The 27,236-nt window shown below is 46.0% G+C and overlaps 2 protein-coding genes and 1 long non-coding RNA gene across 4 annotated transcripts; 1 reads left to right on the forward strand and 2 right to left on the reverse strand.

Annotated features, from left to right (window-relative positions):
- Positions 1-1,438: 1,438 nt before the first annotated feature.
- LOC128134691 (cytochrome P450 2W1-like) lies at positions 1,439-12,756 on the reverse strand. Its single transcript, XM_052772726.1, has 9 exons — positions 11,826-12,756; positions 9,209-9,371; positions 7,159-7,308; positions 6,908-7,065; positions 5,939-6,112; positions 4,793-4,934; positions 4,209-4,393; positions 3,541-3,682; positions 1,439-1,780 (listed from the first exon to the last, which is right to left on the reverse strand). The coding sequence occupies exons 1-9, from the start codon at positions 12,021-12,023 to the stop codon at positions 1,590-1,592; spliced, it is 1,503 nt and encodes a 500-aa protein (XP_052628686.1). The 5' UTR covers positions 12,024-12,756; the 3' UTR covers positions 1,439-1,589.
- On the forward strand, positions 10,170-27,236 carry LOC128134694 (uncharacterized). Of its 2 annotated transcripts, XR_008232812.1 has the most exons (4): positions 10,170-11,235; positions 16,982-17,265; positions 24,056-24,205; positions 24,591-27,236. It is a non-coding gene; the product is annotated as an uncharacterized LOC128134694 (long non-coding RNA). The 2 variants fall into 2 exon arrangements; XR_008232811.1 differs by lacking the exon at positions 24,591-27,236 and having other exon boundaries at positions 24,056-24,479.
- On the reverse strand, positions 14,226-24,294 carry LOC128134693 (cytochrome P450 2K4-like). The gene is made up of 9 exons (XM_052772729.1): positions 24,097-24,294; positions 21,792-21,954; positions 21,443-21,592; positions 20,996-21,156; positions 19,575-19,748; positions 18,906-19,047; positions 18,163-18,350; positions 17,542-17,683; positions 14,226-17,159 (listed from the first exon to the last, which is right to left on the reverse strand). The coding sequence occupies exons 1-9, from the start codon at positions 24,292-24,294 to the stop codon at positions 16,972-16,974; spliced, it is 1,506 nt and encodes a 501-aa protein (XP_052628689.1). The 3' UTR covers positions 14,226-16,971.

Here is a 27,236-nt window from a genome sequence, read left to right on the forward strand (position 1 = left end):
ATCCCCAGGACTATCCCCATAGCTGAGCACAAAGGGAAAGCTCTTTGCCCTGGAGAAACCACCCTGCAGATATGGAGGGTCTCCTGTTGAGCTGTTCTTTGCTAGGATGAGGGTATGCAGAACCTCTCACCTGTGAGATACAAGTAAAATTATAATACTCGTTGTCACTCTGGTCTCAGGATCAACCTTTTGTTGCATTTGCATTTCTGTGTAATGTAAAGTTGGGTGGCAGGCATATGAAATACAATGAAGGCATGGGATTAAAACTTTATTGAGCTCCCATGAAGAGGGAAACAAACGATACAATAAAGTACATGATAAGAAAATGCATATGGAGAAGTGGCAATTCACAGGCAGATAAACGGATGAAAAATCGCCTGAGCTATACATCAACTGGAATAAGATTGTGGAATACGATGGCAGGTAAGAGTGCTACAGACAGGGACAACAGCCAGACAAAGCTTCAGCGGAAAGGAAAACAACCAAAACTGGGTCTTGTCTAATCCCTGATCCCAATTCTCCTTGCGTATGTGTGTGCAATACAAGCACTGTGAAATTAGACATCATTTGCAGGGAAATTGCATGGCTGGTTCCAGTGGCCAGACCATCCCAAATACCAGATTGACTGTTGATGTTGGCTCTTAACATTAACCAGGAGGTCTGAAGAGAGGAACAGTGTTTGCTCCTATTTAACAACATCAGGAAAGACAGACATGCCGAAAACTAGAAATAGGTCTAGTTTATTTTTCTGTATGGTTAGCCTTTTATGATTGGTTGCTGGTACAAATCTCACGTGGCCTTATGATTTAGACTGCAAACTTAGAAATGTAGATTTTGTTTTCATTCAGACTGTGAAGCAGTGTTGAACTTGGTGGTAGCAGCACTTGCTTATCTAAATAGGTTTGCAGACTCTGCGGCATCTTTCAGGACACTGTTCCAAGGCAGAAATAACTTTGTCCTCAAATCACATGAATCGATCTGTTTTTTTCACTCTCAGTGTTTGACTTGGCTGCCTAGCCTGGTAGGATTTTGCTAGAAGCTGTGGATTTTTAGTGAGCTTGGAAAAGTTCAGGAGGTACCTATGGCTGGTTCAAGTGTGTGACCCACAGTGTATTTCTGTGACTTCCAGCAAACAGCCGTGTGTCTTTCCTCAGGATTTGGGCAGATTTCTGTGATGTTATGAACCTCACTGCTTTGCCATGGGAGCCTGGGTGACATACCTACTACTCATGGGCTACATTCCCTTCACCAGACCATCTCCGTGGTCCTTCCATCAGCTCCATGCACAGTCTGTTTTGAGAAGAAGTGTGTGTTTGTCAACCACCATCATGGTTTCTAATTGATCATACGCACCTCCTCACAGCACGGGAGCAAAGAGGGGGTCAGCAACCTATGGGGCAGATGTAGCGGTGGAGAGCAGTGGAGTGGGAGTGGGTGGAGAGCAGTGGAGTGGGAGTGGATGGAGACAGTGGGAAGGGGATGTGTAAGAGGGTGATGTGCCAGGACGAGGGAATGGCGAGTCCTAGCATAGCTAAGTTGGGTCTAAGCAGGTTCCCCACTTGTTGGGTTGCTCTTCAGCAGGGCTGTGGTTATTCACGTGGGACAGCACAGGTTGCCTGAGGCTGAGGCCTTAACGTGAAAGTCGTTTGGGGGACGGTAAGGTCCAAGTCAGACTCTGAAACTCCTGGCTGGGGTTGAAAAGTAAATGTCTGAAGCAACCCTACAAAGAAGACAAACAGCTCCATCTTGGCCAGGCTTTCTCCAATGCAGTTCCTTCGCCCTGCAGATGAAAGCAGTGTGTTTACTTGATGGAAAGACCAAACTAGAATGTTTGCCATGGACATGTTAGCATCTGAGATGTTGTGATGGAAGCAGGAGTGAAACCTTGAAAGGCACCAGAGCATTTTGGAGTAGAGGAGCCTGTGTTGCTACAGGTAGCTGTCCCAGTCCCGCTGGCATAGTCTGCCTGCCTGGTCTCTCTTGTCACACAGCTACCTGCAGCAGCAAGTCATAGCCATGTTACAGGGTTATTATGCATTTATGAGGTACTCTCTCCTCTCCTTAGCTCTTCCAACTCTCTCAGCATCTTTAACCCTTTCTCTTTGAAAAGCAGTCTGATAGAAAAATACCACCTCCTCGCAAAGTGCAATGGTTTGAAACTCACTTTTCCTGTGGAATTTTTCCTAACATCCCACTTTTAGAAAAGACTGTGTTTCTTCTTTCCTACCCCCTCTTTGTGCTAGATTCCCAGTCCTTGCATGGTGGTCCCTGTACAGTTGGAGCACTCGGTGGACAGCGAGAACTGGCTTCTTAACGACCAAAGTCACTGCTGAGGGTCTGTGGTTGGAGCACGTTCTGGAATCCCTTCAAGCCATCCTTTCAGAGGAACAGCTGGAAGGTGTAAGGTTACATGGTAGGATTTGTAGGATTCTGCAGGAAATCTCCTTTTATAGCACTTACGGGCTCCTGCAGTGTTGGGATTTGTTAAAATCCCAGCAAGACTACTCCATCCAGCTGTGCCCTCTCGTAATGCACGCTGCTGCAGCCATGGAGGGCATGGGCTGGGGGCAAGCATTTCTGGAAATAAGCAACCTTTGGAAGCATTTATGGCTGTCGGGAAGGCACTGTGGAAGTGATATTTCTTCTTTTAGGATGGCTCAGGGGAGAGTTTCTGATATCTAACAACTGTTCCTACCATTAGCTCAGTTTAAGTTCCAGGGGCTTGGGTTTATAAGCCTCCAGGGAGAGAACGTTAATTGTATTTTGCAGGTGAAGTTGAGATTAAAAAAATAAAAGAAGAACTTTGTGACTTGACCAAAACGACAGTTGGAGGTAGTGTCAGGATGCCAAGTGTCCTATCACCTCCCCCAACCACAGGGCTGTGCTTCTTCCTCTAAAAGAACAGGTCATGCTGGAAATCCTTGGCAGCTCTCAAAAGTGCCCCTGGAAGAATCACAGTCCAAGGTGATTTCTGGGAACAATCCAGGGCCTTGGATTTAAGATTTCACAGTGAGAGCAATACGGTTTGGTGTACTCTGTCCTATATTGGGTCTCTGCTGGGTGTAATACCTAGCCAAGGTGCAAGGCTTATTGGGACTCTCTTCCTTGGCTCTGGTGGGCAGTGGATGAGGCCTTGTCCATCAGACCCACTCACATGTGAACCTTGCCTCAAGACAGGACTTGAGGGTCCCTGGATTGTACCCTCACTTCCAGGAGAGCTCCTGAAACCCCATGCATAGCTGTGCTGGCAGCCCCACCAGTCCTGTCTGATTATCCACCTACTCCTGACAGCTTTCAGGCATTTTTCCACCTTCTTTTGGATGCAATATATCTCTCTGTCTTCTCTCTTTTTGAACCTTTGGGAACCAACATGGGAGAGGTGTGCTCTGAGAGCCATTTGCCTGGATGCAGAATAATTGACTCCATTGCTTATTGACTGAGTTAAAGGCAGTACTTGGCCATGAAGACCCCATTCGTGTATATGGTAATAAAATGGTCCTGCCATAGCCTCATCTCAGTGCAGATCAGCCCTTTAGTTACCTGTGGAGAAGGGCAGGAAAGCCTCTCTCTTTACAAAATTCCCTTCGGCATCAAGGAAATGGTTGGGGTTGAACTGATGCGGTGTCTCCCATTGCGTCTTATCCAGCAGCACTGAGGTGAGTGATGGGATTACAATTATACCCTGGAAGAAAAGTACATGAAGGCATAAAAGCAGCAAAAGTGCTCTGTTTTAGTTCATTTAGTGACACAGACTTCAGTGTCCCAGGAGATTTGCTCCACCTGGGGTAGGTGGAGACCCTGAGGGTTTTATCCCATCAGCCAGTAGAGAGAGAAGGCAGTGAGATTTTCACAGCAGTGCCAAGGATTGAAGCCAAACCCCACGAGGTGCTGTGAAAACCTCAAGCAGAGGGTCAGATCCTGTAAATTCCCTGGCAGATACTTCACTGTGCAGATGGCATGAAGGAGGTAAACCAGAGTCACTCATGGAGCGAGGAACTCCTTGGCATGAGAAGTACTGAATTGAGTCCTACAATACCAGTCTCTCTGGACTCAGCATAGTCACTGGAGAGGAAGAAACTCTTCTAGGGGTGATTTTGGATGCTTGCTTTGGGCTTCAGTCCTATAATTCCCTCTAAAGAAACCAGTCTTTAATGGCACTAGCAAAAATGAGGAGGGTGGCGTGTTCCTGAGATGGAGCAGTTACCTACCTTGGGAAGGAAGTAGCCCCTGAAGTGGGTGTCAACAGCAGTGCAGCGGGGAACGTGGGGCAGGAGGGTGATAAACCTCTGCACTTCATGTAGCACCGCATTTGTAAACGGCATGTTCTTCCTATCTTCATATGTGGCCCAGTTTCCAGCTTGGACGGTTCTCCCAATCTCCTCCTGCACCTTTTCTGGAAGGAGCAAACAAAGGGGATGTGCCCCAGCAAGGAAGCCAACTCCCTCCTCAGATTCAGTTTTGGGAAAAACATATTTTTCCAGGGTGTGGAGGGAGAGGATTCTTAAAACAACAGCCTGGGTTTCCCCACTCTATTTCTAGTTCAGGCACATGGATGCGTTGTTTCCCTGTATGTTTCCCCATACCTTGATCTCCACTCATCCTCTCTCCTAGCAAGGCAAAGGGACTATTTTGTTGTGACTTTGATCAGCATCTAATTACATCAGGAGTTCATAACAACAAAGAGATGGGATTCAGCTCTTAAGGCAAAAGAGCTTCTGTGGATCTGAGGCCAGGCCTCTCCCCTCCCCATATCAGCCATGCCACAGACTGGGAGTAGGTAAAAGGAGCTCACTTTGAATCTCTGGGTATTTCATCATCAGCAGGATGGCCCACTGGAGCGTTGTGGCTATGGTCTCTGTTCCTGCCATGACCAGGTCAAGTATGGATGCTATTAAGTTGTCATCATGGAAGAGGCTGTCTTTCTTGTTTTTCTCCTTGAAAAACACAAGTGGTAAGAAAGGTCTTAAAACCATCAGTCTTCGTATTCAGCAAGCTAGGGAAATACTGCATAGCCTACAACGCTGTTGACTATGATCTTGTGTTTGTGAACCGGGTGATAAAATAGACCTGATCTTGAACGCACAGCATTCCCCAAAGATGGGAGCACCAAAGATGGAAGGTTTGGAGTGGAGTTTTGGTTTGGCATCGATCTCCACCCAGAAGCAGGCTGAAGCCCAGGGCCAGGTGCTGTTCACGGACTCAGCCTCACAGGTTTGGAAAGAGCCTGTTCTCTCCCCTGTACAGAAGATTCAGCTAAGCCTAGCTGCGAGGAACTCCTCCTGCCCAAGGGCAGGTTTGAATCCCCAGCAATGTTCAAAATGACCTTTCAGGCCATTTCTGCTGGGCTTTAGGACTGTACTGATCCTTCCTCCACATAGCTCGGTAGAATACTTAGTGCCTAAGGTTGGCCCAGATCCAGTTGGAAAGAAGAAAAAACTCAGAGCCCAAATATTTTGTGTTGAACGAACGCAACTGATGTGTGAAACTGCTAAGTCTCTACTAAAGCAAGATGCAGGGCAGGGCTAGGACTTGTACTGATGATTTATCATTCAAGTACTTTAAGTGTATCATTCATCTTGGAGCAACAGTGTAGATGATTAATTGATTTGTTGTCATAAAAAGAAAGGCAGAGTCAGCTTTCATGAGAATTCATACATTTTCTACTAGGAACAAGGAGTTGATCTCACATTATTAGTGCTGCTGTTTCAGGAGTGGACTGAGACAGTGGCTTTCATATCTTAATTTTGATAGAAAAATCCGTGCAGTAAATAACACCAACTGTAAGAGACTGGCATCTGATTTCAATACCACTAGAATAACAGCATGGATTTCAACTAGGTTTACATGCAATGACTGAAATCAAGACTCAGCAACTGTTTCAGCTAGAAAATCCAAAGGAGACATTGCAAACAGTCAACAGAACTAAGCAGTCAAATACCTCTTGTTGCTTGAATATCAGTGCATCAATGTAGCTCCTCACGCTGTTCTCATTGATATCCTCCCTACTTGCCTTCATGTATTGCCTTAAAATGACGCGCACATCTTCTATTTTCCCAAGCATAATCTTGTGGGTTTTGAAAAGAAATCCAAGGAATGGGTAGAAGTTGAAATACTAATGAGGAATTAAAAAAGAGAAGCATTAAGTCTGCAGGAATATCAGCATGCTGAAACAGCTTCTTCTGAAGGCATGACAGATCAGTTGAGTTTTGTCTTGTAGTAGTAATATCTTAGCATTCCAGGGACTTCCCAGGCAGAGTTTCATAAGCGAGGGCTTTGCAACCTTTGAGCCTTTATTTGGTGCTACCTAATTTTAAGCATTTATGCTGTTCTGTGGGAACAGATCCTCTACCAGTAACAGCCTGGTCAGCCTCACAACAGCTGGGGCTCCAGTATGCCAAGCCACCACCCAGTTTAGATCAGTATGAGACTAGTTAGTTTTTTCCAACATCGGTTATGAAGGACTGGGTACGATAGTTTGAAGATAAGCAAAGTTTTCTTGGCACTCTCCAAGGAAGCATTTTTAATGCAGTGTGTGAAATCTCACTCACCTAGACATCAACACTGAATGTGTCTTTTTAGAAAATGCAGCAAAGGCAAAGAAAGCCTAGATGGTGTAATTATGTTGAAGAAGCCAAAAAAATATCTGTGGAGCTAAAATAACCATAGGTCAGTTCTCATTTTAGCTCCACACAGATGTGCAGGATGGTTCAAACAGAGAGTAGCAAAGGGGAATCTGGCAGCACATTTGTGATAACCAAGGTGGTAGGTGGAGAACTGTCACATTTTAGGTGTAATGGCTGGTTCTGAACATTTGATAACTGCTGAACTAAATCCTATGGTTTGTGTGGCTCACAAATGTAATGTGCCAGTGTAAAAAAAAAGTTAATCTGTGGGACAGGTTACATACGCTCAAATATGGAGATCCCAGAAGAATCATAACTTCATCTATGAGTCTTAGGAGAGTGAGAAATGTTGGGTCCTTATAGTCAAACCTGTCCCCAAACAGCATGACGAAGGTGATGTTGATTGGAGCACAGTTGAAGGACGTTAGGCTAAAAGGTTCCCCTGCAATGGGAGGAGGATGGAAACGTTAGTGCGACATTGCAGCAGCAGTGACGCATATGAGGCTGTAAAGCGCCGTGGTGGTCTCCAGCTCACCTTTGAAGGATTTGATCATCTCGATAAGGAAGTGAAGCTCCTCAAAAATTCTCCCTTCTATCATTTTTTTCCCCATGCCGAGGTTGCGCATGCTGGACACGGTGAATCTCCGAGTTGTTCTCCACAGCTCCCCAATAGAGAAGAACAAACCTGGGGAGGCCGTGAGACATCGCCGCTGGGCTCATGCACAGAGGACCCCCACCGCACGAAACAAAATAGGGGACTGGATGAGGAGGGATCTCCACAAGTGTTTCTGCTGCCCAGTTTCCCATGGATTTAGGGACTACGGGTCTCCCATTTCTGTGTGCCCCATCCATATCCTCTCAGTTCCATTCTCCCAGTCTCACTGAGCGTGTAGTTTGGGAAAAACAAGCTCCCACCCAACCCAGTTTGCCCCAGCCCTCTCCCGAGTGCAAGATAAGCAAGTATGGCTTTCAGACCAGTACGGGTTGGCTGTAGGGCTGGGTAGAGATGTTGGTCTAAGTCAATCATGCAACATTTCTGACCCTGTTTGGTTGCAAGTCTAAGGCCGCAAGCAACAACCTTGTATCTTTGAAGCTTCTCCCTTTGTCCTATTCCAGTCATAAAGATATTTTGTCTATGTGGGATGGGATAATTCAGTCTCCTCAACCCTGGTCAGTGCTGAACTGTTTTATTGAGATTCCCAGCAACACTGTACTTTCAGCAGTGGCAAAAATACTATCATTTTGTGGAGGTTGCTGAGCTCATGCCTTGATGATCACTACCACCAAGCAGGGATGGGTATTTCATGCCATCAGAGTGTTGGAAATAGCGAAGGAAAAAATTGTGCCAATAATCCAAAGACTATCTCAGATTGTGGCAGTCAAAAGCCTGGACTCCAGCACTTCACATCGCCATCTTGGCTGCAAGGTTTTTAAATGTGTTTGCTTTTTCTAGCATAAGCACTATTTTAAAGCAGTGTAGTTTTAATTTGGAAAGCAAAACTTCTTGCTCTAAAAATGTCAAAGCAAATTTCTAAACTTCATTTTCAATTTTTCTTTAATTCATGCAATTTTATCTGGATCATTCCTTTTCTGCAAACAGCTTCAGAGTCAACAAATTGGCATTTTCTGAAGAAAAAATGTTTCATGGGAAAATTTGTGACCATTGTTACTTAACAGTCCCTGGGAATTTACAGCTTTGGGTCACCTCTAAGTGGCTCAGTCTTGGGCTGAGAAGGTAAGTGTGAAAGGACTTATAGCACAGTACTGACAGTCTCCCACAGGGATATTTTATATGTAAATTAGCTCTGAAAAATGCTTTTCTCCCCATCGATTCCTTTTCCTTATGTAGCGATAAATTAATCTATTGATATTATGGCTGGGTAATTTAATTTCTAATTGTAATCCCAACTTCAGCCTGTGACCAGCATATAAAGCTGCCTTTTGGATGCTCAAAGCTAAAGCTTCAGCTGAAGCAGAGGATGGAAAACCAAGGCAAAAAGTCCTCTGAAACACTCGGGGATACAGAGTTGCCTTGGAAAAACTATGGGATTGTTTGTGGAGGTGAACTTCCAGCCTCAGCCTATTGCTTCTGCCTCAACCTGTTTCACATCGGTCCACCCAAGAGCCTTTGTGGGGAGGCAAGGCACAGGGCACTGATGATGTCCAAAATTGTGGCACCTGGCAGTGGGAGAAAGGGAAAAACCCTACAGCTCCAAACAGCCAAACCAGTTAGTCCAAAGTCCCCTGAAACCGTGGGGAAGGTCTGTAAATGTGGTGGTGGCGGTGAGCTGCTTTCATTGACATCTTATGGAAATTAACCCCAGAATTACCACAGTGCCTTTAAAAATCCCACTCCTCACCCTCAAACGTTTAGGATATGGATCAGCCGCAAGTGCATTAGCAAAAACGACGAAAAGCCAGGAGGCATTGCGTGCAAGCGAGGAAAGCCAAACGTTTTCTGTCAGCTTGGCTTCAGAAGGGTCCAAGGGGGATGTTTAAAAGCCGGGCTCCAGGGATGCACAGTTAGGCTGGCACTAAGCGACGGTGTCGTCCCTCCCGCCCGCCCCCGCTCATTTCTCTAGTACCGTTTCCGTTCTGAATTTGGTCAAATATTGGGATGGATGGTCTGTCTACAAACTCCTCTGTGTAGTTCACAAGCGCCTCCCGCACAACTTCGTACCCGGTCAGGACCACAACTTTCTGGAACCCAAAGTGGAGGGTGAAGATGGGGCCGTATTTTTCCGCAAGCTGAAAAAGAGGTGAGCTGTGATGGTCAGGAAGGGAAGGAGCGTGCACAGGGTAAACGCCCGTTGCTTTCTGAAAGGACGTGTTACGTCCTGGCATCCTGCTGGGAACGGCTGCAGAGCCGCTACCTGCAGAACGGCACCTGTAAGCCGGAGCTCATCACTGTCAAACACAAGGCATTTTGTACGGATGCCTGGCTGGCATCCGTATGAATTTTAGGCTTCTTGCCATGAAAGAACCCCCACCCCCATCAATGCATTACTAATCTGGTTTTGCTGTTAAGGAGAAAGGAAACGAAAAACAAAAAAAGCACCTAGAGTTAAAGACTGGACCTCAAATGGCAACACAAATTGGCAAATCGGAGAAAGACGAAAACAGAGGAGACATTTCAGTGCAAATGATGATGCTGTTGCACAGGAAAGCTTTGGTACGATGCTCCTCTCGTACCAAAGCACTCCTGCATCTCTGCTACTAGACCAGTGGAGCTGCTTGCCCCATGCCAGGTGTTTAGTTTGCCCTGGATGACCACAAATTGCAAATCCATGCCCTTCTGCTCGGACCTGGCTTTGGTACCTATAGCTTAGCTGGGCACAGCAAGGAAACCCACAGCAGGAAGAGGACGCTGCCCGAACTGCTGGCTGTCCCCATGCTTGTACACAAAGTGATGCTCGTTTTGCACAGAAGGCGGCTCTGGATGTATCTTTGCCATAACCCAGAGAGGCTCTTTCACTGCCATACACCCCAGGACAAATTCTCCGCAGCTCCCTGCCAAAGCTCTGCCTTGCTGGGCAGTTTTCAAAGGCAACACAGTGCCCCAGGGGGCTGAAAATCCCTCCAGGAGCATACAGTCCCGCTGGCACGTCCTACGTGCGACCCCGGAGCCGCTGCGCTGTGCACACATCCCCACTCGTCTGTGCCGAGAAAAGGGGTCTGTGGCAAAGCGAGGCAGGCTGACGGGGGAATCCACGCTCCGTAAGGACCGTCATGTGTGTGCCTGCTGCTACATGCCTGTGTTTTACAAGGGTGAGACTGTCGTCTCCCCCCAGCCCCTGCCTGTGTATCTCCTCGGCACTGTGTTGGAGACCGTGGGAAGATGACTGCTCCCGCCGACCTCCACCCCATCGCTGCGGCTGCACCTTGCTCCCCGGCAGCTTGAAAACGGTACTTGGGGACAGCCGAGAAGAGTTTGGGCTGGGCACGAGCAAGGTGATGGGAAGCCACAGTCCCAATCTGCTGCCTAAGCAAACACAGGGTGTGTGCAGGCACCCTCAGCTCGTGCCGAGTCCACCGTCAGCTTTCGCAGGGGAGAGGGGAGCACCCCATCAGGGTGCCCAGCCAACAAAACACTGGTGCCTGCTGCTCAATGCAATCCCCATTTTTTGCTCTCTGTGGGGTGAGATGGAGGGATAGCCCCTCTGGAGTAATCCGAAAGTAAAGGCAAACATAGGCAATACCAAATATAGCCTAGCAGGTGATGAAAGCGTGCGGAGGTAATTCCAAACTGCCATTCGGAGGCTGCTGCATCGTCTGCCCAGCCCCACTGGGTAAACCGACCCCAGCCCTGACATTGCCCGTAACAACACCAGGTGCTGAGAGCCTCACCCCATGGCAGTGCTAACCCACCGCTCGGCTGCTCCCCGAGACCCGCCGGTGTTTGCTGAGCACCGGTGTTACGGGAGCCGTGTCGACGCCTGGTCATGAACCGCCGCTGTTTGTTTGCTCACTCTCTCCCTGACCCTGGTGCACGCCGATCCCCGAGGGTGCAGTCTGCTAAAGCAAGGGGGGAGCGCTCGGCAGCCTGACATAAACACCCCGGGCTGTGCCGGCCTCATCTTGCGCCGAAGAACAGTTTACCACCGTCAGTGGGGTAAGTTGTCTTAATGACAGGTTAATAGAAGAGCTTACGGGCTATTCATTCTGGTTCCTTAGCGCAACTTTTCCATCCCTCTCTTGTACTGCCGTCGAGATTTTAATGCATATCCAATTCATCAAGAGGGAATTGGATTTTGCAGTGGGGCATCTGGATCTGGCCTTCTCCGAAGCCGTTTTGGGGTCACTGCATTGTGGAATTCCCCTTGCCAGTTCTCCAGGGCGGAGGGGAGGGAAGCAATTTCATTTCATGTTAGTTATGTCCTAATGCTTTAAAAGATTTCTGGGTGTCCGAGCTGTCAAATTAATATTTCAAATCCCACAAGCATTATATACTTCGTGTACCTCATCACAATTACGTGAAGAAATCCCATATTACCCAGAGGTCTTTTTTTAATGGTTCATCGCTCATAAATGACATCGCATCAACACAGACATTGGCTAGAAGAAGCCCACAAAAATATTACAAAGCAATTTTCACACCTTTACAATTTAGTTTGAATTAAAAAAAGACAAAAATCTTTCATTGATACATCTCAGGCAGCTTTAAAATCTATGAGGGTTTGGGTTTGGGAGTTTTTGTCCTACCTTCATTAGTGATTTATCTTGCCTTCTAAGATCCACCAAGTGCAGGTTACCAATGATCGGAAGAGGAGTTGGACCAGGAGGAAATTTAAAAGCTGAATTTTTATAGCCAGTTGAAAAATAGAGTACAGCTAATAATACCACTGCACACAGCAGACAAATTAATGCAGGATCAGAGATAAATGAAATTAAAAAAGACATTTTTTTTGGTAATAATCTGTTTTGGGGGGGGTTAGAAGCAATAAAAATGCAGTGGCACTGTTCAGTTTCTGCCAGCTGGCTTTCTGTTTGCTCTCTGCGATTGCTACAAGCACTCGATTCTTATTAAGGTTTGTAGAGTACCTAAATAAATACTGCATACTCCACCCTCTTTAAACACCTCAGAGAATGTGGTCTAAGCAGTTTGCAAAGCCTGTCCAGAAGTAAAGAGAGTTTCAAATTACAAACCCATGCATGTGTGTGCAAGAACATATACATGGGAAAAGGTGCTTGGCATTCCTCTATAACCTCCTCCTCCCCCTGAGACCTCAAGGTCCTTTATTAGCAGTATTATGACCCTCCAAACACTCAGCTGACACGGGGAAATAAAAAGGTTTCTTTGAATCCTATTAGAAACCTCCACATTCAGATTTGGGTAGGGTTTGAGGTCTCTGTGTTACTAGAGAGAAAAATAGTATTGTTATGGGAGACTTAAGCTTTCTTGATGTCAAGTGGAGATCAAAGGTTGTTAATAATGGTAAAGCCCATGTATCCCTGGGGGTTGTAGACCATAAACTTCTTCATAAAGTCGGCTCTGAACTGCCCAGAAGGGATGTGATTTCAGACTTTGTGTCTGAAGTAGAGGACATGTAATAGCTAGCCATGGAAAATTAGCTTGGATCAAGTGATCATGACTGGATTCATGAGTCGAATGGAAAGACAAAATTAGATTTGAAACTTCTGGGAGGATTCTTCATTTTGCAAGAGCAGCTTCTAAGAGATAGAGGGAAGAAGTTAATGAAATTAATGAAGCCAGCTGACCTGGCAGGCTTCAGAAGGGGAACAAAACAGGAAAATGGCATTATTTTAAGTCAAAGATACGAACGACCTGTATTGATACGAAAGCTTGCATCCCTCATAAAGGTTTAAATCTTGCACAGAAAAAATTGAGATCTACCGGGTTGAATAGAGGTTTTCAGGAGGATATTGGGAATAAACAGCCAATGGAATAAGATTGTTCAGCGAAGAAAGAGCTGTCTTACATGATCAGGAAGTGCAAGGCTAAAGGTACATTTATACAAAGGTTAGCTCATATAAAGGCCATTATTCAGCAAATATGGGTCCTCAGCCTTGCAAATGCAAAGAAGGTAGGGAAGGAAGTGAACCTAATCTGAACTGGGGCATAGCTATGGCTAGCACGGTCCCAGACCAAACGGCTGCTTGGTTGCACGCTGGAGCTGCCTGCGTGGTGTGGAGATGTTACAGCACACCAGCTGCCCAGAAGCAGAAGCAAGTGTGTCGCAACATTGCTGGCATTTTTTTTTATTAGTTTCCAAGAAATGGGCTGGAGGCAACGGTTTCCCCCAGAGCATGCCTAGGATGACTCAACCCTGCCTGCTCAAGTGAGCAAAGCGGCAGAGGGACTGTAAAGACAGGCAAGGAGGATCAGGGCTGACTCAGGATGGAGAACGCGGGCACTGCGATGAGAACTTGCAATGGCACATGCTCTGCGCCCTGTGCAAAATGTTTGTTCCTGCAGGGTTTTGTTTGACCGGCAGCACCCTGCAGTGCAAAAGTTACGTGTTGCTGCCGCTCTCCCGGTATTTCATCCTTGCCCTGGGAGCTGCTGAAATCATAAAAAGGCCTTTCAGAAAGAGACTTAAATTATCTCTGAAAAGCCAGGGGGGAGCGTATTGGGTTTTTTTAAACCAGGCTCTGAGTGCAATGCATTAAAATGACAAAGGTAAGTCAAGCTCTTGTGATGACAAGAAATTCCTGTCTCAGTAATGTGTCTGGTACGTGTTTCGCTCTGGAGCCGCGCTGCTACGTGCTCCCCTGCCCGAGCACACAGAGCCAAGCACAAAACACCTGCCAGGCACTGACACCGCTCCGGGTGCATTCCTGGGGCAGCCGGGCCCCTCAGGGTGCTCGAAGCCGGGTTGTCCTCGGTCCCCTGTGCCACGTGGCAATCCCCTGCCACAGCATGGGAACCAGGTGGTGCTGGTGAGGACGTGGAGCACGGGCATCATCCACCGACCCCAAAGCACAGCCACTCTGCTGCCAGTTAGCCAGCCTGGGGAGAGCCAGCCAGTAAAGCGTCAGCCCTGCATCCTTTAAATTAACTTAAATCCCCCCAAATCTCTGTGCCTTCCCTGCCAGTCCCATTCTTGACCAGCAGTGCATCCAGGACTGCAGCCTCAGATAACTCCTGCTGGCATTTACTGTGATGAGTTCCTTTTAAGCAAGGGCAGGAACCACTGTAAGACGCCACATCAGAGAGCCATCCAGAGCCATGTCCTGTCTCAGACAGCAGTTGTGATTTTCTGGAGTTAGAAATTCAGTTATTTCCTTTGAGCTGTTTGCGGCTATAAGTACTGCTCGCTCTTTGCATTGCTAAACACGTCTTGGCTGCGTGTTGCCCAGGGATCCCCGTGCTCACCTCTCTAGTGTGAGTGTATTAAAGGTGGTACAGCCCAACTTTATCAGTTTGACCCAAAATCAACTTCATCCTGCAGCACCAGATAGATCAACAGAAACAGAGTAAAATATTTGTTTATTAAGTAGGAGATAAGGTCAGGCTTGCAGTAGTTAGACTGCAAATAGAGCAACAGCAAAATAAACGTAAGCAAGTGTAGCAGCAAAGGCTTTCTTATTACATAGCTTGTCAAGCAGACTCCTTGAGATGTAACCAGAAGCTGGAGATGTACCCATGGTACAATGCACGTAGAAGTGCAATACCCGTACAAGTACAAGGTACAGTACAACTATTAGAGTGCTGCCTTTATTTGCGTGAACTAAAGCTAGTGTGAAGAGTCAGTGTCTTGGCCAAAGACTGCTCTACTTTGTCATCCCTTCATATTCTCTTTCTTTCTTTCCATTTGCAGCACAGATCAGCTTTAGATGACAGCAACTTTAGTTTTATGTTCTAGATTTACCGTAACTGCCCCCTCAGTCTCTGGAACTTTCTGTTTCTCCCTTTTTTCTTTTCACCCTAACCTGCCTTTCCTGCCTCCAAACCAACACAAAAGCATCTTCAGTGACTCACTGCTCCCTAGCCCACATGTGGTTTCTTGCCTGTTTCACAGCACATGAAGCAGCCTCCTCTCTTGTACCTGCACCACCATTCAGATTTCACATACATATCACACTTGCCTCAGTGGGTGTAGCCTTGCGGGTACAGCTAGTTGTTCCTACTCCTAATGGCTGCTACATGAAATAAATCATTGATTGTAGTAATCAAACAGCTGCTCTAGGACAGCTGCAGTCTCTGGGGTGTCACCGGCTTTCTACAGAGACCCCCATATGACAAGTTAATGGTACAGGTGAGCAACTTGGTAACGAAGTCTAACCTGCTTCTCCTTCCAGACTCTATTACCAGTTTTTACATCTATTTTCACAGTGACTACATTCAAAATCCTATTAGCCTTGAGAGTGATGCAGGATCTCTGCTGGCAGAACGTGAGCATTATCAGCTCTGAATTTGTTGACTTCGGTTCCTACATAAGTGGCCAAAGCACTTTTTGCAAGTACCAAAATTTGGCTTGCAGTTCTTATTGCAATGGCCCTGCTCCTGCTGAGTACTGAGCACATATAACTTCCATGGGAGCCTGTGGCAGTGGTATTTGCTCAGTAGTGCAGGCTGATCTGTTACTCTGCCTGGAGACCTTGCTGCCTATCCCTGACACAAGGAATGTCTGGAGAGGAAGACAGCTTGAAATGCCAGGGGCTATGTATCTGGTGTAGAGCTGAAGGCAGAGAGCAACATTTTCTAAAGAGTTGAAGCCCCATTTTCAGTCAAATGGAAAATATTGTCCCTATTCATCTCAACACACCTGATACATGAGACTGAAGTTTGAATTAGGAGCCTGTGGATGATGGTTCACCCTGCAGGCAATGGAGAGAGTGAGCAATTCAGACCTTATGGCAGTTAAATCATCCACTGAAGGATCTTCTCTCTCTCTGTGGAGGGTAGAGAGGATCTAGAGAGCAACTACGGCTCCTAAGGTGCAAGCAGAGAAGAGGGCTGAGCCTCTCTCAGCTCTCTGATGGGAGCATGGCAGTCCTGCTGTCCAGCCCCAGGCTGCATCGCCCTCACACTGCCTCGGGCTTGTGTCCAGCTTTAGCCACGCCGATTCAGAAACTCCTCACTTTCTGTGGCTGGTCATTTTTTGCCAGTTTAGGGATCTAAGATGGCCCAGTATGGGATCAGACAAGAGCCAGAGCCAGCATGAAGCCAGGAGAGGTGACGGAGTGGTAGAAATGCCTTTCTTAGCGGAAGCAGAAAGCTGCTAGTTTGGCCCCATCATAAATAGGCTCTTCAGCATAAAGTGCCTAGTGTGAGTTGGAATGAACCCGCTTCCCAAACCACTTAGATGTTTTCTGATAACTGTCCCTTGCCTGGCTCTTGGCATCAGCCCATGTTACACCCTCGTGTCTGGGACTCTGTAATAAAGATAAGGCAGGTTGTATCGCACAATGGAAGCTCAGTCTGAGGCTCAGCTGAACAACCGTCCTGGGGAGATTTCCAGATCCATTAAGTGTCTGTTGTCTCCAGCTGGGCCATCGATAATAAGCTCTGCTATAAAGCTTGGACTTTGGGCTGAGAAATTCTCTGTGGAGGCTCTCAGGGGAGAGCCTCTAATGGGTTACATCTATAGAGGAGGCTTGAAGCCATTTCATTCTTTCAAACAGCCCTGAAAACTGCATTGCTGATGGACTGTTCCAGGAATGAATCACACTGTTTCTGAGAGCAGTACTCAGGGGTGTCTGAAGGGTTTGCCTTATACAGGCACCGCAAGAGCTGTTGGAAAGAATTGCATGAATGAGAGAAAAATAGCAGTGCCCGGTGTCTTCATTCCCCTAAAGCTCAGGTAGAGACAGCTTTTTTCCCTTGTAACTAGACTTGCTTTCAAGCTTGAAGTGTTCACTACTCTAACTCCATGTCATTTGATCATTCATAGGGCACAGCACAGACCAGGTGAGGCATGGGGTTCAAGGTAAAACCGACATCAGCAGTGAGATCTAGGTCTGACTTATCCACTCCAGGAGCGGGTTGGAAAACAAATTTGCGGAGCAAGCCTGCAAAGAAGAGGAACAGCTCCATTTTGGCCAGTCCTTCTCCAAGGCAAGCCCTTCGTCCTGAAAACAACCAGGAGAGAAGTAAATGGTCAGCACCGTAAGTATTAGTGTTGATGTCTGAGACCTTCTAAACTGGATGTACAGTCTGTAAGAGCAGGCTGCTGAGGTAGGAAATTTTTCCTTCCTTCTCTCTGTATATTAGAGGTGCTACTGACTTGGTCTCAAACCACACAGAAGCCTGTAGGTATGTGAGACCATTCAGTGACCATGGGTAAACCAGTGTCTCCCAGATCTTCCAAGGAAGAAGTGGTTACCTACAGCAATGGTCGACAGGACAAATTACCAGAAATCCTTTATCCTATGTTCTGTGTCCCCAACTTGCATACTTTCCTAAAATCCGTGGGAACTGTGCCCCAGGTGGTGCACACATTACCCCTCTCACCTATGGAGAATGGAATAAATGCCTCTCTCCTAATGAAGTTCCCATCAGCATCCAGGAAATGGGAAGGGTTGAACTGATCTGGGGTTTTCCAGTGTAACTCATCATTCAGAGCAGAGGTCAGCAGCGGAATGATCTCTGTACCCTAAAAGGGATCAAAGAAACTCACAGTAGCTGTTTAGAGCAGATCACTTTCCTAGTTGATCCAGGCTGCTTTCTTTTTTCTAATGTGAAGAGGCAAATAAGATTGAGCCATGGCAGACAGAACTGGGGGATGCTTCCCTGCCCCACTGTGGCTCTGCCTGTTATCAGTAGCTGCTGCTCTCCTTTTGGACCACAAAACATTCCCTTCTTACAGAGTCAGATCTTTAAGAAAGATACTGAAGTAGAGGTTCCATATTTGGCATTTAATTAACTCTCTGGTTATTCTGGATTCAAACAGCTGTAACAGACCACAGTCCAGTGCATGTTTATAATAGCTGTCCTGGATCCAAGACAAAGGATCACATCATAGATTAAACCACACATTACGCTATCTTTAGATTTTTATATTTTTCTTCCTGTCTGCTTTAAATAAAACTGTAAGGAATCTGTGCAGTGTAAGCTGCTAGCCTCAAAGCTCACCTTAGGAATCACATAGCCTTGGAAATTCACATCGGTAGGAGTTGATCGTGATACACCCATTGGTACAATATTGGCAAACCTTTGTATTTCATGTATCACTGCATCTGTATAAGGCATTTTTTTCCGGTCCTCCAACTTAGGCAGCTCTCCTGGTTCAATGACATGGTCCATTTCTTCCTGAATCTTTCCTTGGAGGGAGGAAAGGATTAAGAAGCTGATAACCCTCTTATCTTGTAACTGAAATGGCCTCCAGTTTGGCCAAGATGAAGAAAAGCAAAAACTTTGAGGGGTGTTTGGGAAGAGCAGAAGTGGGTAAGTCAGGACATGGTGTGGTTTTTTTCAGGTTTGTTGTTGAGCCAAGGGAGCTTGAATGGAGTCACTACAGCACACTCCATGCCTGATTCTGATCACACACCTTTGTTACCCCATAGCCTTCAACAGAAACCAGATCAGAATCAGCTCCTGAGGAGACCTTTAGTGACGTAAGCTCATAGCCTGCAGGAGAATAATGATGGGGGAGCTTTACTGCAACTGTAGACTGGCCCTTAGCCTCTCCCACTTGGCTGGGCTGGTTTATTGCAATCCAGCTGAATAAAATTCCTTTGTAAAGTCAACGGTTGTTATCTCTCTCAGAGTACTCAGAATAATTACTCTAGACAACATTGAATGAGTTCCACTCCCTTCCACAACCAAAGCCTTAAGCATGCAACAGTATATTGTACAAGAGGACTTCTCAGCCTTACTCTGAATTTCTGGGTATTTCATCATGAGAAGAAGACCCCAGCGCACAGTCGTAGAAGTAGTCTCAGTCCCAGCGGCAAAGAGGTCCAGGGTTGAAAACAACAGGTTTCTGTTGTTGAACATAGTGTGGGGTTTCTTTGACTCCTTCAAAACATACAGGTAATGGCCATAAGTTCTACAGCAAGTGATACCAATATGTGACTGCGTTGCCACCATTTTTATCTGTATTTTTAGCTTTTTGTGACTTTATATGCTCTGGGAAACGAAATGTTTAGTATTTTAGCATTAGGGCCTATGCTGTATGGAATTTGTTTGGTCCCAAGCATATGTGCAATCCCCAGGTCTAGATATTAGGTTAGTTGGAATTTAGTTACTGCAATGAAGTTTATCACTGTACCATTCTTGAAGGAAGGTTTGGGATGATCTCCCAATAAATGGTGACTTATTTCCCCCACATGGGACATCTTGACAACTAGATCCCTTTAACCAGCAGTTTCAGTGGAGCTATGGAGCAAGTACAGCACAGCTCACTGTGAGTACAAGCTTTGATATATTCTGCTCACTGCAGTTCTTCTGTTTCCACTCACTCCCAGTCCCTGACAGATGGTCAGTCCTAATATTAAGTCAGAGCTAAGAGAATAGAAAGAGTCTGAGACTTAGCTTTAAAGTACCTGTTGTTGCTTCATCAGAAAGGCATCAACAAAGCCTGTTAAGTTATTTTCATTAAACTCTTCTTTGTGTTCCTGGAAGAGCTTCTGGAGAAAAGCGTTCAGTTCACTGACATTTTGTAGCACGGTCTTGGAAGCTCCAGAGAGGAATCCAAGGGATGGGTAGAAATTATATAACTGTGGAGCAAGAGAAGTCTTACTGTTAATTGGCATTTTGAACACATACTGATATCTCAAATCACACTGCTGGTCCCTTGTCCCACGCCCTGACATTTCAGGCTGTAATTCCCTCACATTTTCTTGTACAGTCCAAAGAGCTATGAATTGCTGCAGGAATAGTGTTCTCTCTGTTACACCTCTGCATGGGTCCTTGCCATGACTTTTGGGAGACTCATCAACTTAATCTTCTTTCAGGGCTTCCAGCTGTGTAGGTGGTGGGACAGAGGGTCTCAGATGTGAAAGATTGGAAAGTGAGCATTGTACCTATTCCAGGGAAAGCCCTCAGGTGTGTCACATCCTATGGCAGAAGGGAGTTGAACTGGCCACCTCCACAGACAGACAATATTGCTGGGTCAACATCGTGCTTTCCAAGCCAATTAGCTTAGGCACAGAACCGAGCTAACCCAACTACACTGTTCTAGGAGCTGGACTGAGCACAGCGTTGCGGTATGTCATATGGAGATATTTGCTGTCAGGAGAAAGGAGGGGTCTCACCCCCATCATCCCATGAGAGCTGTGCACATCTTCAAGGAGACCACTAGCTGCCCTGCCAGACAATTAAACAAACACCCGATGTTAGCTGGTGCCTCGTCCTGGGAGAGTGTCTGTACATGGTGTGTAACTCTGACCTGTGCTCAGGTGGTGCTTTTTGGGCTTAGCTGGTCTGGAGTTACAGCCAGCTGCAGACTTCAGTGCAGCTCAGAAAGACAACTCCACTGGCGTTCAAAGCAGAAGCTTTGTGTCAGGAAGGAACAGGCTTATATCAGCTGTTAGTTTGCTAAGATTGAGTTTCAGTGGCCAAAATAAAAGAAAAAGAAGTTTGTCAAACCTGGTTCTAGGGGAGGCAGAACTAAGACAGTTGCTGAAGGTGTAATAGAAGGAGGCAGATTTGAGATGGCATTTCAAGGCCGATCTCTGATATGAAAGACATATTGTGCTTCTGCTTTTCAGAGAGGGTAAAGTAGTTCCTTTTGTGAAGACTTTGGGTTTTTTCTTTTACTAATAAGCTTCACAGACTAAGCGCAGGAGCCTGGGAATGTGTGCATTGTGGATACAGAACTGCAGATGTATTCTGTACAGGCTGCTGGCTGGCTGATAATGTTCTTGTTCTCAAGAAGCAAGACGTGGGAGGCCAGGAGGACAAACATGGGCAACCGGATATCCCCCCAAAACCTAAAAGCTAAAACATAAAATCAAGCTCTTACCAGCACCATAGGGGAGCCCAACAGCTTAGTGTTTTCATTTATCAGCTTCAGCAAAGTTAGAAATACAGGATCATCATATTCAAACCTCTCTCCAAACAATACAGAGCAGATGACATTGGACACAGCATTGTTGAGTATCATCTTTGTATCAAATGGTTTCCCTGTATTTCAAGCAATGAAAACAAATGATGGTGTGATTATGCTTATTTCAATGTGGTTTCCTATGGAAATGTAGTCCTGAGCTCCCAAAGAAAAAACTCATTCACCACCCAGAATTCATAGCAGGGAACTCAGTTTCAATGTTTTAAGGCCTTGGTTTAATAACCTACTTCAACGTATGCTGAACTTTAACCATGAGATACCATTTGCTCTGAGTTAAACTTTCATTAATCTTTATTGTTCTGCTAGACAAGTTTTCTGTCTCTGGATGAAAGTCTTAACACTCACCATGATAGGATTCAAAATATTTGATAAGGGAATTTACTTCCTCCAGGATTCGGATCTCAATGGTTCTCTTTCCCATTCCAAAATCTCTCAGTGTGGACAAGGTGAATCTTCTCATAGTTTTCCATAGCTCTCCATGGCTGAATGCTATGCCTAAAATAAAGGTGTAACATCCTTATGTTACCTGTGGTTAATAAACATTTGTAAGGCCTTCTTACACACTGGTACCAAAGCTGCTTGATATGCTGTTATATAAACAAAAAGCAATCTGTAAAAGGATGATACTCTCTGCTGTAAGAATATAATGAACATATACAAACTGCAAAAACTAACCAACCAAAAGGTCACTTACCATTTCCTTGTGTCATTTTCCTGAATATGGGTATTTCTGCCCTCTCTCCAAATTCTTCAGCATGATTTAAAAGGGCATCCTTGATGGTTTCATATCCAGCCAGTACTACAGCTTTCCTGGGTCCAAAATACACAGTGAAGACATTGCCGTATATCTTGGAGAGCTGTCAAGGTGAATAAATATGTTCCTTCAAAACCAGATCTGGACCCAAACGCTAGCACTAGCCACCCCAGATGGTTTCTAGCCCAAAAGGAGCCTCCCAGCCCTGCCTGAAGTCTCCAGGCACTGCTGTAATGCAACTAATGAGCAACAGCTATCAATTGCCAGCATCTCTGCTTGCACCCTGTTTGCACAACAAGGTGTCTGCTATCACTGCTTCTATCAGAGAAGTCAATAAAATGCCATTGCATTCCTGTGGTGTTCTGCAGTAACAGGCCAGCGTAGTGATACTACCATTCGGAGGCTGGTTAGAAAATGCTGTAGCAGGCAGGCCTGTTTATTTTAATGCTGTTGACCTGAGGCAAGCGGGCGTGCACACATCTTTGAGGCTGAAGCCACAAACACTACAAAAACAAAGCTAGACAATAACTCTTTCTTTCAGGACAGCACTTGTCTCTAATTGTGGCAAGGCGGGTAGTGTTGCAGTCATTGCAAAATTATTTGCTGGCCACCAGAAACTTGAATCCAACTAGGAAGCATATTCTTGTAGATAATGTCACAGGAGCTCTAGGCTTTTATAGCAAATTAAATATGAATCATCTGTTACACAGAAGGGTGGCTTTGACAATCTAATCATTCACTCGGTATTTTAGACTTCGTTTAAACACACTGCAAGCCATCCGCTCCAAATGTCTTCTTGTTTCCGATGTGCCTGGGTTACCATTTGCTATGCATTAGATACATTCCGAAAATTGAATTTCAGATTAGAAGCAGCTCCTGTTATTACACCAGACAAATTGAATTTGTTTTCATCAAACGGTGGTTTGACGGCTTGGGAGATAATATTAACACTGGTTCTTTCATCCCCATCAGCTCACAGAGTGTGTGGCAGAGCCAGAGGCAGGGAATCACAGCCGCCTCGTAGCCTTCCTTTGGTCATTTCTTTGCATTAGTACTTCTTGGCATCAACCCTGTTTTTTCTCAGCAACGTAAGTATTGGATGTGGCAGGCCTGAAAGCCTAAAGAAAGCTGCTTGGCAGATTATAGGAAATGAGTCTGGTACCTTCCTGTGACATTTGTATCATAAAGTCCTCCAGTACCGCCAAAACCAGTTGTTCTTCCATACCAGCAGCCTCAAACATACATATGATCAGATGGGAGCTCAGAACCAGAAGCCCATCAAAACTGTGCTCTGCACAGTCCTCTGCACCGTAAATCAAGGCAGATGAACACTGCATGACTGTTATAGGAATTCTGTACTTTTGCAGCCCAAGACGCCCTTTCTTCTATGACTAACTGGAGGATCTCAGTGTCTGCACTGCCCCTTCACTGCGGCTCTTCAGGTGGCTGAAGGAGTTCACTGGGGACTGGGTTTCCCTGGTCGTAGATGTCTGGTAAGCACACACACAGGTCACTCACAGCACCTCAACGATCCCTACAGCAACCAGAAGAAATCTGAATTCACATTGGCTTGTCCCCACCTCCCTATGGGAACACAGCAGACAATTTCTGAAATGAGGATTGCACCTGGCTTTATACTATTTAAGTCTTTTTTTTCTCTTTTAGAAATATAAGTATCCATGGAGCTGCATAAGAAAAAGCAATTTGTTTACCTAGACATATAAAAGCCATGCATCAAGTCTTAAATAACCCTGGCCAGTGTGTGTGTGCAGGGGAAGGGTTGGGGAGACAGAGTTGAGCTTTGCATTGCAGGGGATGATACCCTTCCTTCCTTCCTTCCTTCCTTCCTTCCTTCCTACCTGCCTTCAGTGGGAGAGGTCTGTCTGCAGTGAGACACCTCTTGATGGCAAATAGTCCTGATCTGTCAGCATGCTGGCCCAACTCGAGTCTTCTACCTGCAGCCTCTGAGGGGCTCAAAAACGCAACAATATGGAGCTGCAAGAGGTGAGGGTCTACACTTGTGTGTGTATGAAGGAAGGAATGCGTGTATTATGTTTATATATATAAATATATGTATGTGTGTATACCTCTGAAGGTAAAGTCACTCTGCCAGTCTGCCTATACGCCAAATATCTCATTTCTGCCCTCCACACAACGCAAACACAATTACATCTCCATTTCCCTAGTTGCATTTCTTGCTTCAGGAATTGCCTGTTTTCCTCCTGCCTGCTCGCTCAGACCCTACCTCTGTCAGCGACTGGAACGGCTTTTTCAGGTCCACCACATTCAAGTTTCCGATCAGAGGAAGAGGTCGTGGCCCAGGAGGCAAACTGCAAACCGACTTCTTCAAGCTGGTAAGAAAGTAAAGAACAGCGACCAGCCCTGCTGCCAAATACAGCAGCGAGCTAGAGCCCACGTACTGCAGCAAACTCTGTATGGCCATGTCTAAATCAAAGAGTGGGTATGAGCATCTTGGGTTCCCTTTATAGCCCTTCTGTCACTGCCTGAACACACCTTCTGAGGAAGTGGCTTTACACAGAGAAAAGGACTCTGAGGTCTTGTTTACTTCCATTTGGACCAGATGTACTTTTTTTCCTGCCAAATAAAGCACCCTATTTTATTCTGAAACATGGATTATCTTAATCTGGAGCTCCTATTTCATCTACAACACTGGGGCAAGGTGTTTGTTTTCCAGTGAAAATCTGTGTTATGGACATGTTGTGGTCTATGTGATTTCAGTGGCAGCATTAAGGGACAGGACCCGTGCTGGATTGCTGTCACGTGCCAGGTCACAGGACTCAGCCGGACCACTGGTGATGCAATGGGGGAAGCAGGACGCAGGAGGGAAAGCCCACAATAATGCATGGCCCAGAGTGCAGCTGGCAAGAAAGTCCTCAGGGAAGACAAGGCTGACCAAGGAGGAGTTGGAACGATGGTGGCATGAAGACGTGCTAATTCAGGATTGCAGGCGGGAGTAGGTCTACTTACAGGTGACAGCTCTAATTCTCTTTGCTTGCCTGCCACCCCACGAAAATCACCTCCTTGAGCAACACAGTGTTTTCATTGCTGACACTGTTACTGATCTTTGTCCCCCAAATCCTCTACCGGCAATCCCCAAATGTCCCTGAAATCACTTCAGTCACTATTTTGCAGCTTACTGTCCAGAGGACTGTGCGCCTCGATGTCCTTCTCCGTCTCTTGAGTTTGGTGATGACTCCTTCCCCGCTGTCCTGCCTGTTTATGAGCAGATGCATGCAATCCTCTAGCAGAAACCATCCCCTCCAGGTAATCCTTCTGCCTAGATTGGGAAAGAGATCCCGGATCTTTGTAACCTGGGAGGAGCGAGGACCAGGCTCTGCAGCTGGCCAGGCAGAGGATGGAGGACGGGGGCTGCCTGGGCAGCTATTGCAGAGGGGGTGCCAGCCAGAAGGAGCACACAGCAACAGCGTTGGCACTCCAGGTGTACTGAGTCATGCACCATGCCAGGGCAGGGTCCTGCAAGAGCCTGCATGCCTGGGCGACAGCTCCCCAGCAGCCACCCACCCGCATCCTTGGGGGATGACAACAAAGCAGAAGTGATCATGAACAGGAGGCCACGGTTTTAAATGGTGGCACTGAGGGAAGGAGCCAATTTGATGCTCTATCACATATTCTCAGGTGGGGATATTTTGCTCCCCAGCTGCAGATTCTGTCAGATTACTCGGCCATGCTGCTGTTCAACCCTTTAGAAATCTTTAGTTTTAATAATACTTTTGCTAGAATCCTCCAAGGCTCCTGGGTGCAGGCGCCACTGATGGAAAAAATTATGATTATTTATTAATAATAATAAAAGTACATTAGCCGAAGGCAAGGGGAATCAATAAACTCTAACTAGATTGACATGAAAAAGGTGCCTGCACGTCTGCCTGTTCTCCAGGGCTTGTTATCAGGAGTGGAGTTTTTCACGAGGGCGAATTACCCTGTGCAGAAGAGGGCTAGGCAGGGTGGGCAAAGAAAGGAGGGCAATGGATGGTCATGTCCGTCTCAAGATTTGCTGCACGACTATGAGGTCTTGGTCTGCACCCTCTTCTCCCAGACATTTCCAAAAATATGCTGTTTTGCCAGACTCTTCTCTGAGAAAATGGAAAAAACTACTGGGACTCTTGAGACTTTATAAGGTACAGTAAGAGTGAGGAAAAAAACTTGCATGAGCCCAGTTGGGTACCAATGGAGGAAATTTATTGTTTCTGTTTAATATAGCCATCACTGCTCTGATGGAGTAGAGCTGGCTACGGCCACAGAAAGGAAAAGCACCTTCTCAAGGGCTTTCAGACTGTTTAAAGCTTCAGGTTGTACCTGCTGATAACATAGGGTGAAATCCTTTCTCAAGTAGTGAACCTATGGACTTGCAACCTGCTGGACTGATGCATGCACTCTGGGAAATGATGGGTGAGTTCTCCAATGGGAGGGAATCATTGCAGTTTTAAAATCCAACTAACATGATGTCCTCACCTCCATTTCTTCCTCACATACCTTGGCTTCTAGTATGCAATCCTGAACACAGCCTGCAGCTGAGTTGTTGGCTTGCAGGTGAGGCATCCCACACAGGACTGGGGAGAAAACATTGCTCCCCACTCACAAGTCTTTGTCTTTCTATCAATCAGCCCAAGCCAGAACCGATAGCATCTTCAGGTAAGCAGATTTTGTGGGCATAGATCAGGGAAAGGGTTCCTCCTAGAAAATGAGCCTGTACATTAAACAGCCACAGAGTCATCTAACTTCTGTGTGCTCATTTGGAGGGCATATAATCTTCTAATGGGACATAGGTCAATAATGCTACAGTAATAGTAGGATAATGCAGAGAAAGAGCTGTTATAAGGCCATAATTCAGTCAATGAGTTCTGATAACATAATAAACCATGAAAGTGAACAGCAAGTGCTTGTGTGCCTTGCAAGGCTCTGCCACTGATTTACAACCTCGAGAGATTCCTATCAGCCTGTGCATTGTTACCAGGGATATTTAAAGCATGAGCACACCCTATTAAACATTAACATTTTTAAAGACTCAGATGTGTTAAAACTCAGGCTGCTCCTTGCTAATGGATTTTGCTCACCTTGACAAATGCCAGTGCAAAAAGAAGTCAAGAGCTTTCTGACTTTGACCTCTTTCAATTTTTTCATAATTATTGCTTTGTTTTATTGGATTACACCTGCTTTTTCCCATCCTGCAAATTGGTATTTCGATAGGATCACTTCAGGGTAGTGATCAGTATCTCAAGTGTTCGTTACTTTCATTTTGATACAAATAACTTGTACTGGATTTCTTTTAATTTATCTGTCAAATCAGCGTGTGTTGCACATCTACTTTGGGAAGAAAGACTCCTGAAAAATACTTTTAAAAATCAT

Source organism: Harpia harpyja, chromosome 21, assembly GCF_026419915.1.
Source record: "Harpia harpyja isolate bHarHar1 chromosome 21, bHarHar1 primary haplotype, whole genome shotgun sequence".
NCBI classification, from domain to species: domain Eukaryota; kingdom Metazoa; phylum Chordata; class Aves; order Accipitriformes; family Accipitridae; genus Harpia; species Harpia harpyja.